The sequence below is a fragment of the Cherax quadricarinatus genome, chromosome 21 (assembly GCF_038502225.1).
Source record: "Cherax quadricarinatus isolate ZL_2023a chromosome 21, ASM3850222v1, whole genome shotgun sequence".
NCBI lineage: Eukaryota > Metazoa > Arthropoda > Malacostraca > Decapoda > Parastacidae > Cherax > Cherax quadricarinatus.
In genome coordinates this window covers 10,038,239-10,050,912 of record NC_091312.1, presented here as the reverse complement: position 1 = coordinate 10,050,912, position 12,674 = coordinate 10,038,239, and the positions used below count along the sequence as shown (strand labels likewise).

Below are 12,674 nucleotides of genomic sequence, written 5' to 3'. Positions count from 1 at the left end.
TTTTGAAGGGTTTGGGGCTAACCCTGAAAAGCCTATGCCAGTTGTGGAATCCATTGTGCCTACTTCAAAAATTAAGGAAATGTGTGCACAGTGGGTTGAACTGCAAACCTTTATGGATGAAAATCACCCTAACAGCTATTGCAAGCCGTGCTGGTGACTATTACAATGACAATGTTGTGGCCCATTTTAGACAAATCGTAAAGGAACGGGAGGTACAGAGCTCTATGGACAGATTTGTTGTGCGACAGAGGTCCAATGACTCTCAAGCTGCTCCAAGTGGCATTAAAAGAAGAAGGGAAGTAACCCCGGAAAAGGACTTGCTACCTCAAGTCCTAATGGAAGGGGATTCCCCTTCTAAACAATAAGTTCGGCACTCTCCCCTCCTCCCATCCCATCAGTCATCACCAGATCTTCATTAAAGGTAAGTGTCATATACGTATTCTATTGTTAATAGAGTATTACAAACTGTGCATGTCTTCTTCAGTTTGTGTGCATTAAACTTAATATTTCATGTGGTAAAATTTTTTTGTTCATACTTTTGGGTGTCTTGCACGGATTAATTTGATTTCCATTATTTCTTATGGGGAAAATTGATTCGCTTTTCGATAATTTTGGTTTACGATGAGCTCTCAGGAACGGATTAATATCGCAAACCGTGGGTCCACTGTATTCCATACACCAACAAGAGTCTTCAATAAAGGTAAGTGTGATGTTATTATTTTTTTTATACTTGATTTCTTGCTCTTTTCTGTATGTAAATCTATATTTAATCTATAAAAAAAATAATTTTTGTTAATACTTTTGGGGGTCTGGAATGGATTAATTGGATTTACACTATTTCTTATGGAGAAAATGGTTTCGAGTTTTGTGAATTTTGACTTTCGGCAGACTCTCTGGAACGGATTAATCACGAAACTCAGGGGTCCACTGTACTGTTTTTACAATACTGCAGTAGTCTGCATAACAGTAAATCTACTTTTTGTGTGAATAAAAATTCAAAATGGAAAGCAAGCATAATATGAGAGGCCTGGAGACATAACTAATGACCAGAAGAATTTTTTTTAGTGCTAGGAATGTCTACATTGTTTACTCTGGACCCTGTTTATTAATTGGCAATTTTTTTTATTTTGTGTGAAATTGGCCAAATTAACGATTTCTGATCACTTTATTGGGTAGTTCAAATAAGTAAATGGGCAGTTTCTTGTACTCAGTTGATAGAATGGAAGGAATACTAGTGAAATAGCTATGAGTTTGGTTGACTGGAATAATAGAATTGGCTTACAGTAGGACTCAAAGTGGCAAAATCGCTGGTGCATAAATATTGCTGAGACTGCTAACTTTAGAGCATAATTCCATAAGTTTTCCATCAACTTTCATACGTTTGGTTTCATTACCTTCAGAAAAAAGATTCTCCATCTTTTCATAAGAAAAAATAATTTTTCATTATTGAAAATTCTTGGACCCTGAGACTACTCATGGGTTTAAATTTTCTGGTGCTAAAATGCACCAAATTTCCTTCACCAGATATCTTGTTATCTCTGATACTCTGTTATACCTGTATGGCTCTCACATCCCTGAATGTGATACGGTCAGATTTCTCGGCCTTCTGTTTGATTGCTGGCTGTCTGGGAAATCTCACATTACCTCCCTGAAAGCATCTTGCCATAGCTGTTGAACCTCCTTAAAACCCTTACTCATCTTTCATGGGGGTCAGATTGTCAGACTCTCCTTCGACTGCATTAAGCCCTAATTTTATTGAAACTAGACAGTAGCAACAAGATATATCTTGTGGCCTCTCCTGCAACTCTTTCTAAACTTGATCCCTTAGTGCTGTATGACCCTGGTGGGTTTAGTGCCTAGTTTTGATTGTAATAATAAAAATAATCAGGGATTATGTTTATGTCTAAATGCTTTTTGCTCCTCCCCTGTTGAAAGCCTATATGCTGAGATGAATTTTTCATCCTTGAACGATCAACATGATGCACATTGCCTCCTTTATTATTTTGTCCACTCTTATGACCTTCACAATCCTTTTACATACAGGATAGTAACGGACATTAATAAAGGTTCATTATTTGTTTGCCATCCCTGTTAACTGTCCTTTTTCTTTTCGTCTTCACTTGCTCTTGACTTCTCTTCAGTTGTCCCCTTTATCTGTTCACTTAGCATCTGACTTTTCTCTTCTTCCTTGGGAGGTTCCAACAATCCAAGTCTGTTCTTCCCCACTGCCATGCTCGAAAGCTCAAATACCTACGGTTGCTTCTTGCTCTTTTTCTTAACTACTTTCGGTCTCATTCTCATGCTGTTGCAGTTTTCTGCTGGGTCCTTGGTCATGTTGATGTTCAGGGCAATGAGCAGGCAGACTCTACTGTATGGTCATCGGTACATGACCTTCCAGTTTCATATAAATTATTCTTTGATTCAACACACCGGCCGTATCCCACCGAGGTGGGGTGGCCCAAAAGGAAAAACAAAAGTTTCCCCTTTTACATTTAGTAATATATACAGGAGAAGGGGTTACTAGCCCCTTGCTCCTGGCATTTTAGTCGCCTCTTACAGCATGCATGGCTTATGGAGGAAGAATACTGTTCCACTTCCCCATGGAGGTAAGAGGAAATAAACAAGAAGAAGAACTAGAAAGAAAATAGAAGAAAACCCAGAGGGGTGTGTATATATATGCTTGTACATGTATGTGTAGTGTGACCTAAGTGTAAGTAGAAGTAGCAAGACGTACCTGAAATCTTGCATGTTTGTGAGACAGAAAAATGGACACCAGCAATCCTACCATCATGTAAAACAATATAGATTATTATTATGAACAAAACTGAGTGCTGAACCCACTAGGGTCAGTTTCATATAGAGGTATTCCATTCTCAGACAATTTTGCTGTAATCTCTAGCCACTTTTGCAACCATTGGCAACAACATTGGTGTGAGTTTATTCATAATAAATTACATTCCATCAAGCTGAGTTAAGGATCCTGGTCTTCTTATTGATGTTGTGGTTGGGATGCTACACTTTCCCGTCTTTGCATCGAGCACACACATTTCACTCATGGGTATCTCATGGAGAAGCACCCAGTTCCATTCTGTATGAATTGTCAGGTTCCAGTATCAGTTAGCCATATTCTGTTGGACTGTCCTGTCTACCAGCGGGCATGCAGAATTTACCTCCAACATCATCACTGCTCTAGCACCCTTACTTTCCTTCCTAGCTGACAGCCCCACCTTTGACACAGACACTCTCTTTGACTTTTTGACAGCAACAGATTTATTGCAGAACCTTTGATTACACTCCTTTAGCATCCCTCATCTCCCTTACAATCTCTTCCTCCTTTATACTCTCTACCCTTGTTAGTTTCAGATCAAGCATATTACACAGTTCACTGCAGCACTGTATGACCCTTGTGGGTGTATCACTTAGTTTTGATTATAAATTGTAATACAGAATAAATTGTAATGCAGTACAGTAAATTACCTGAAAATGAAAGTTCAGTGCAGTAGAGATGTGTAGTGTGAGTTATTATTATTATTATAATCAAAGCGAAACGCTAAACCTACAAAGGTCATAGAGCACAGATGGGCAGGGGATAGTGCAGGATCATAGAGTAACAAGGGTGGAAAGGACAACAGAGGGAGAGTTAGAAAGGGTTATGAGGAGTGCTAGAGGAAGTATCATGAAAGTTTGTGTAGTAAATCAGTTGCTGTCAAAAAGTCAGTAAGGGAGTCTGAGTCAAAGGTAGATCTGTCAGCAAGGAGGGAAGATAAAGTAACGGCGTTAGAGCAGTGACAACGTTAGAGGTAAATTCTGCTTGCCATTTATAGACCGGACAGTCCAATAGAATATGGCAAACTGAAACTGGAACCTGACAATTCTCACAGAGTGGAACAGGGTGCCTTTCCATGAGATACCCATGAGTAAGACGAATGTGCCCGATGTGAAGATGGGAAAGCATAGTCTCCCAACCTTGGCATTGATGACAAGATGATGGCCAGAAACCTAAACTTGGTTTGATATCATATCAGACCAACGTTGTTGCCAACAGTTGTGGAGGTGGTTAGAGATTACTGCAAAATAAGCCTGTGAATGGAACACCTCTATATGAAACTGGGAGGTCTTGTACTGCTGACCGTGCAGCAGTGTCTGCCTGTTCATTGTCCTGAACATCAACATGACCAGAGGCCCAACAGAAAACTTGTTTTTCTGAGAGATATGGCATAACCAGAGGATGATGTGAATCAAATTTTTCAATAGCTTGCAAAGCACTAAGGGAGTCTGAGACTATTACAAATGGTGAGACAGGTGTAGATGCAATAAGGATAATTGCTACAAGAATTGCATACAATTTATCTGTAAAAATGCTAGCCGAGTCTAATAAATGCCCTTGCACTACACTGTCTGGAAACACTGCTGCAAACCTAATACCATCAGTGAATTTAGAACCATCAGTGTACACTGTGACGGTATGAGAATGAGACTGGAAGTGATTAGGAAAAAGAGAATGAGAAGCAACTGTAGATATTAGGGCTTTCGCGTATGGCACTGAGGAAGAACAGACACGAACTGTCAGAACCTCCCGGGGAAAGGAGGGAAAAGTTAGATGAACATATAAAGGGGGCAACTGAAGAGAAGACAAGAGCAAATGTAGAGAAAAGGGATGACATAAACAAGGGCAACGAACAAATAATGGACCTCTACTAATGTCCATTACTATCCTATATGTATACGGAAGGATTGTGCAAGGTCATGAGACTGGACATTATAGCAGAGGCAATGAGCATCACGGTGATCATTCAAGGGTGAAATATTCACCTCTGCATATAGGCTCTCAACAAGTGAGGGGCAAAAAGCACCTAGCCATAAATGTAATCCCTGATGATGGATGGAATCAAGTTTAGAAAGAGTTGCAGGAGAGGCCATTTAATATATCTGGTCGCTATAATCTAGTTTTGATAGAATTAGGGCAGAATGCAGCCAAAGGAGAGTTCGACGATCAGCCCCCCATGAAAGATGAGCACAAGTTTTAAGAACGTTCAGCTGGGTATGACATGTTGCCTTCGGGGAGGTAATGTGAGGTTTCCAGGATAACTGATGGTTAAACAGAAGGCTGAGGATTATTATTATTATAATAAAAAAAGAAGCGCTAAGCCACAAGGGCTATACAGCGCTGCAGGGTAGGGAAGGAAGCGAAGGTATTGTGCGGCAGAAGGGGGGAGGGATGATCAGTAGGTTACAGAAACAGCGGGACAGGGAATAGTGTGGGGTAGATGGTAGCAAGAGATTGAAGTAGAAAGGGCTGCAGGCATCAGAGTTTGTGAAATAAGTAAGTTGTTGTCAAAAAGTCAATGAGAGAGTCCGGATGAAAGGTGGGTCCATCAGCGAGAAGGGAAGGTAAAAAGAGAGAGCAGTGGAGCGAAGACGACGATGGAGGTAAATTCTGCGTGCTCGTTGATAAAGTGGGCAGTCCAACAGAATGTGGCTGACTGATAATGGAGCCTGGCAATTCTCACAGAGAGGAGCAGGTTGCCTCTCCATGAGATATCCATGAGAGAAGGCTGAGGAACCTGATTGTATCATGTTCAGGGATCTGTGAACCATACAGGTACAATGGAGTATCAGAGATGATAGAACGTCCAGTGAAAGTAATTTTGGTGTGTTTTAGTACCGGAAAATTTAAACTCACAAGCAGTGGCCCAATTGGAAACACAGTTGACAGCATTCTGGAGAGAAACTGCTATAGCGAAGTCATTATCATAGAGTGAAACCCAAATATTAGATGGAAGTACAGATGCCAGATCATTTATAACGAGAAAAAGTGTGGTATTAATGACACATCCCTGGGGAACACCTTCAGCTTGGACAAAGTCCAGAGAAAGCAAACACAGAAATATCTCTCGGATAAGGAGTTCTTAAGGAAAAATGGATTGCCTTGGAGGTGTAAGGAGTGAGCTTGGGCCAAGATGTTATATCTCCAAGTTGTGTCATTTGCTTTCTCAAGATGAAAAAAATGGTGATAACTGAGTGGTTATTGTCAAAGGCATTACGAACATACATATCTAAACGGAGTAAGGAATCAAGAATGGCCCTTGCGAAAGCCATATTGACTAGTGGAGAGACTATTGTGTGTCATCAAACATCTATTTACCATATGTTCCATCACCTTGCAAACTGCACTGGTAAGAGCAATGGGACAATAGTGTGAGGCATCATGTCTCGAAGTACCTGGTTTACGAAAAGGTAGAACAATGGCAGATTTCCACAGCTTGGGAAGAACTCCTTGCAACCAAATAAGATTAAATAGACATAAGAGGACAGCAAGGGCTGATGGATGTAAATGCTAGAGCATACGAACATGAATGCTGTCAGGCCCAGCTGCCGATGATCAGCAAGCAGAAAGTGTTGACTCTAGTTCCAGAAGTGTAAAAGGCACATTAGAAGACTCTTCTCTGCTAGAAGAAAAGTCTAAGGGCTCTAACTCTCCGGCAGACTTGGAGGAAAGAAACGAGGGGCATAGATGGAGGCCCTGAGAAATATGGACAAAATGGTTACAAATTTCAGTGGCAACTTCAAGAGGGTTTGCTATAGTGATACCGGCAGCCCGAAGAGTGGGAGCCAATCCTGGGGAGTATTTGCCACTCAGTTTCCATACTTTTTCCCAGACTGCATTCATGGAGGAAGATGAAGTGACAGTAGAAACACAATCCCGCCAACAAATACATTTAGCTTCTTGGATGGCATGGTGGGCGACCACTCTCGTCCACTGAAAATCAAGGAGTCACTCTGTGGTGGCCTGGTGGCTAAAGCTACCGCTTCACACACTGAGGGCCCGGGTTCGATTCCCGGCGGGTGGAAACATTTCGACACGTTTCCTTACACCTGCTGTCCTGTTCACCTAGCAGCAAATAGCAAATAGGTACCTGGGTGTTAGTCGACTGGAGTGGGTCGCATCCTGGGGGACAAGATTAAGGACCCCAATGGAAATAAGTTAGACAGTCCTCGATGACGCACTGACTTTCTTGGGTTATCCTGGGTGGCTAACCCTCCGGGGTTAAAAATCCGAATGAAATCTTATCTTATCTTATCTGCCCCATGCAGCTTGTTTCAAATGTACCACATAATCACAAGCAGGGGACCACCAAGGAATGCATTTCTGAGAATGCCTGCCTAAGGTTAGGGGTACAGAATGTGAAGCTAAAGTTAAAACTAAGGTCAAAAATAGGTGTAACAACTCACCAATAGAGGACAAAGAAGGGTCCTCACTAAAAGCAGTTTGATGTGAATATGGGTCCCAATTCACTCAGTCAAATTGTTAGCATAGGCTTCGAGGAGTTGGAGAATACAAAAGGGAAGTAAGGAGGATCGGAAAATGATCGCTGTCATGTAAATCTGGGAGTACAGACCAGGTAGTCTGGTGCAGTTGATGAAGAGCAAACTAAGAGATCAGTGCAGGAGAGAGATTGAGTATGAGGGTCAAAATGGGTGGGAGCATCCTTATTTAAAACATGGAGGGGGAGAGAAGTGAGAAGAGCCTCTAACTGAATGCCGCAAGAGTCACTGAGACCCCCAGAGGAAATGGTGAGCATTAAAATTGCCTAATAACAGAAGTGATGGCAGTAATGAAAAAACCAGAAACTCAACATCTGTGATAGATAATGCTTGAGAAGGAGAGAGATACAAAGAACAGACCGTATACCACTTTTTCAAGTAGATGCTCGCTGCAGTGTAATGCAGCGAAGTATGAACAAAGATCTGATGGTATGATATACTGGTGCATACAAGAAGTGCACTTTCATTAAAGGTTCCATCAGGAAAAGGGTCTGATGAATATAATAAAACATAGCCAGAGATGGGATGGATAACAACAGAGCCTAATTTGGGTTCTTGTAAATAAACACAAATGGGGGAAAACTGGGAGAGCAATACCTGAAGTTCACCCCGAATACCTCTGAGGCTTCTGATATTCCACTATAAATGAGCCATGATTTGTGAACAGTTGGATACAAGAAATATTAAGCAATAGGTGTCTATGGACTAGGAGGGTTAGTAAAGTCCACGTGGAGGCAGCGGAAAATGAGTAAGCGGCAAAGGTTTGGAACACTGTGAAGAAAGAATTGTGCAGAGGACTGAAGAGTGACAGGAGGTGGATCAGTGTCCATCAATGGTTAAGTCTCCTCAGTATATTCGGAGATAGCTTCAAATGTTTCAGAGGACAAGGAAGTTGTATGTGGGACATCGGAGATAGAAGGGGGAGGGTGAGTAAAGACTGGGGCGATAATGAAGTTACCAAAGAAGAGGGGAACGAGAGGTTAGAGGATAACTTGGGAAGAAGCTTGGGAGGGGACAGGAGAGGAGGGGACTGTATGAGGTAAAGAACTAGGTACAGAGACTGGAAAGGAAAAATGTTTGGGAAGGATAAGTGAAGGAGAGGTTAAAGGATTCACACTTTGGGGATGTTTTGGACTTCGGAGAAGCAGAGGGGCAAAGGGGAGGTGGTGTTGTCCGAGGTCTTGTAGATATAGAAACTTGTGAGTGAGAAGATGAAGATTGGAGAACAGTATGAGGTGGTGTAGTAGGAACCTCGGAGTCCAGGACTGCAAAAGAGTTAGAGGTGACTGTGGAAGGTGTGACCACAGGGGAGACTGTGGGAGTTGGGACCCCAGAGGTTGGAGGCCTCTAAGTACACCTACCATCCGTCTTACAACCATGTTTTCTATGCCAAATTTCTGGGAAATAAACAACTGTTTGTGTTGTACACAGTGTTTATCCTAAACCTTGCAGTATCAAATACAGTACTAACAGCATAAAAGGTAAAGCAAAAAATGAAATATGAAAATAAAACAATAAAATAGCCATTACAAAAATGTTATGTTGATATTCAGTAGTAAGGTTCGACTTACGTCCATTTTGACTTACGACCTGTTTGTCGGAACCGAACTCGGTTGTAAGTCGGATGGTGCCTGTAATTAAAGAAAAATAAATACGGGGAAGTCTCCCCTGGAGGTGTAGATGAGAGACTGCCATGGCATAAATAAAGCCTTCTGTCTCTTTGAGGCAGCGGATTTCTCATTTAAGTAAACTTGGTAATGACAAGAATAAGATGGGCGAGCTTTGTTACAATTAAGGCATGTACAATTAAGATGTACTAGTATAGTTGGTGGCACCACAGACTGGGCATTCTGCTATGGACCTGCAGTATTTTGCTGGATGGCCAAAATGCCAGCAATTTATACACTTGTGGTGTAGGGATCAACTTTTGGACTTGTAAATGGTGTCCTGCAATATAAACCAAGGACAGAAGCTCATGGCAGTCAAAAGTTAAGCGAAGTGTGTCTGCCCATGGGCAGGTAGCACATGTGTGTCCACTTTGAGAATTGGGAGGTCTTGGAACTCAAGCTGTTCCAGAATGTCATCACCACGTCTGGAAATTACGCTGAACATTGGTGAGGCAGAACGACAGTACCACTTTAAGAATTGAGAGAATGGTGTTCTTGAATTGTTACAGGAATAGCATCTATGGTGGTAAGGAGAGAAAGGTCATGCACTGCTCTTGAGAGCATGAAACAAAATATTTTGACCAACACGGCATAGGAGCACCTTGCTGATATCATGATCAGAGAGAGTCTGTGGGGGATGTCAGCTGCAGTGAAAAACTTAGTCCATTGTGTAGTATGATGCATAGTATGTAAAGGGAGTGATTGTCATGTTGGTCTTTTCTGAGTAGAGTGAGAGGCAGTTGAAGCAGTATCATCAGAGAAAGGTCATGGTCGTTTAGATGTGGGACTAGAAGTGGTTCATTCTGAGGTGAGTGGGCGATCTGGAAGCCAGAAGCATGATCAAAGACATGCGGAGGTCAGATGTGTCAAAGGAGTCAGGCCAAGCCTCAGTATCAGGAGCACACGACAAAATGTCACCCAAGATAACAGGGGCATTAGAAAGAGCCGAAGGATGGTCCAGTAACAAGGCAGGGTTGTAAGAGGGTGCTTCTAGAGAAAGGGGGTAATAGTTTCATGGATTTGGGACTCCATGGTTAGGTCTCTCTTTTCTTTTCTCTTTTTTTTTTTCAGAAAAAAAGGGGGAGGGGGGAGAATATAAGGAAGTAGCTCCTAGGACGACCGAAACTGCCATAAATCCCCCTCTGCACCCAAGAGAATCTTGGCACAGGGAGTAGTGCAGATGTAGCATTGAACCTGTGCCATACCCTACCCTTCATGCCAGTAAACCAGCAATCCGGGATAACCTCACATATACCGAGCCACCTCGGCAGACAAAAGAGAGGGCAGTTGGATACCTGCCACAAAGCATACCTCTTGGAGTCTGACAGTCAACTTCCAGAGATACACCCATCACCTGAAAGACACCCGAAGCCTCCCCCTGGTAGACCGGAGAGGGATCGGGATCCAGATTCCACGGCAAACTACACTGCTACCAAGGGCCTCAATGGAATGAACCATGGTACCCTTCCCCCCTTACCTAGGAACTAGAATGCCCGAGGGGAAGACCCCCAGAGACTGAAAACAGGAAAGGGAGAGGGGAGCGACAGGAAAAGGAGGGATTGGGGGGTAATTAGGTTTGGTCTGAGGAAGACTGAAAGGTTCAATTCCTTAGACCAATAGCCTCTTCACCGTGCCAAGGAGATGCCCCTTGAAGAGGTAGTGCGAGTTATTTAGCTGTTTTATTATTATCAAAACTTTGCCCTTGTGGTTTAGCACTTTTTATTATAATAATATAAAAACTTCAGTGTTAAACCCACCAGGGTCATACAGTTTAGCTGTTTTAATTTTTAAGGATACCATTGGAAATAAGTCACTTTGTCAGACTTTTTTTTTTTTTTGTTAACTTAGGTAATTTACACACATTACTATTTATGATAATTTGTGTAACTGTATTTACGTGTACCTGTACCTAAAACTTAATAGGTAATGAGTGGGAGTGTGGATAGGATGATTGCAGCAGCACCACTCACCACCAAGTGTGTTGGCAGATACTCTGCTGTGATCGTCATGTTTGCACATGTGCATGTTTTTCTTTTTTGATAGACACTTGGCCTGTTTTTGTGTGAGAGTATGTAGGGAAGACCTATGACTGCAAGGAGTTGCTGATGATAGAAATTGTAGACAAAGAATAATCTTAGCTTCCTCCACTACTCAACCCACACTTGGAGATCAGGACAGACCAGGTATATTGATGTTACATTGAGGTTTTATTAAGAGTTGATTATTAAAAAAGAAGATGCATGGCTATAAAAGCTACACAAATAGAAAATTCTTTTTTTCATTAATTCTTTATCTTGATAAAAAATTCAATTGCAATTTCCATATACATAAAATAATCTCATACCACCTTTATTCCCAACCTGGGCCTAGTTCCATGTATAATCCTCTCCAGAACTTCATTTATGTTTTTGAGTATTTGTATTTTTTTTTTTTTGTATATGGTATTTCCTTTAAATTCAGTTATTATTCTACAGACTGGCAAAATATCTCTTCCGGAAAATGAAGATCTTTCAGCAACAGATGAACAGAAATCTTCACTGACCACCAATGGCTATCCATGCAGCTCTGCTATTCCTATACTAGAAACGCCTGCAGGACCTGTTCTTCAACTTGACACATCATCAGCTTCTGGGGAATCCAGTGACTACACAGGCATTTTTCAGAGATTGCCTGATGTTCCTGAAACAACCCCTGAGCCCACGAGTCCCATGAGCACTACTAGCTCTGCTGCATTCTTAATACCAGAGGAATCTTCACAAGGGCCACAATTGTCTTCTAGATTATTTAGGAGAATTTTTAAAGTTAAACAGAAAAAAAAAAAAATTCTTAGCTAATGTAAGATTTAGAGGGCTTCATTCTTAACCCCCACTTAACTAAAACAAATCAGAGTGGAGCAAAGCTTTAAATAGAATTGCTCAGTTTGCACAATGTTGGACACAAATTCCTCCAGTATACATTGGTATACTTGTGTTGGGGAAATACTGTCCCACCCTACACCAATAATTTCTCGCATGCTGACTTGAGAACCTGGCTACAACCTAATGAAGTATTGAACACTGGATGTATTGAATTCTGATCAGTCACCACACTAGTCAGTCACTACTACTAATAAGTCTATAACAAAACTATTAAAAAAATTATCACTTGCAGCATATTAAATTGAAATAACAGGAAATAGGACAACCACATGACAAATATTATCAAGTGCTAAACCAACTCTCACTAGAGCACCCCAAAGGGAGGTGCTTTTGATTCAAGGAACTGGATTTATCCCTCCCCTCCTGATTATTATTATAATCAAAAAGAAGCGCTAAGCCACAAGCCTCCCCTCCTGAATGCTTCCTATTCCCCTAGGTGTTATACGACACCTATGGGTTTAGTGCTTCATCAGAATCAATTTTTTTGTTTTAAATAACCTGTCACATTGTATACATAAAATTGAAAATTCTCTTTTAGTTTAGCACCAATATACACATTGTCCCATGGGTGACACAACACAAAAACACTGGTGCCTTCTTTTTTTCTCTGTAGACATACAGGAATTGGAACACAAATACAATTCCTTAGATCAAAAGCCTCTCATCAGCATCAAGGAACCTCCCTTGAGGGGTCTACATGGACAGAGGTTGAGTGAACACATTTACAGTGCAACACTGTTGACATACCTCAGGCAGATGTAGT

The 12,674-nt window shown here is 41.5% G+C and overlaps 1 protein-coding gene across 11 annotated transcripts in view; it reads left to right on the top strand.

Annotated features, from left to right (window-relative positions):
* Positions 1-12,266, top strand: part of Myd88 (myeloid differentiation primary response protein MyD88) — a 129,900-nt gene extending 117,634 nt beyond the window's left edge. For 10 of the 11 annotated variants that reach the window (XM_070087217.1, XM_070087213.1, XM_070087218.1 and 7 more), the window contains one exon: positions 11,468-12,266. In XM_070087217.1, coding sequence (XP_069943318.1) covers positions 11,468-11,827 — 360 coding nt within the window. In that variant the 3' untranslated portion in view covers positions 11,828-12,266. Of the gene's footprint in view, positions 1-11,036; positions 11,177-11,467 lie in introns of all 11 variants that reach the window. The other variant, XR_011392261.1, reaches the window with a different exon arrangement.
* Positions 12,267-12,674: the final 408 nt, after the last annotated feature.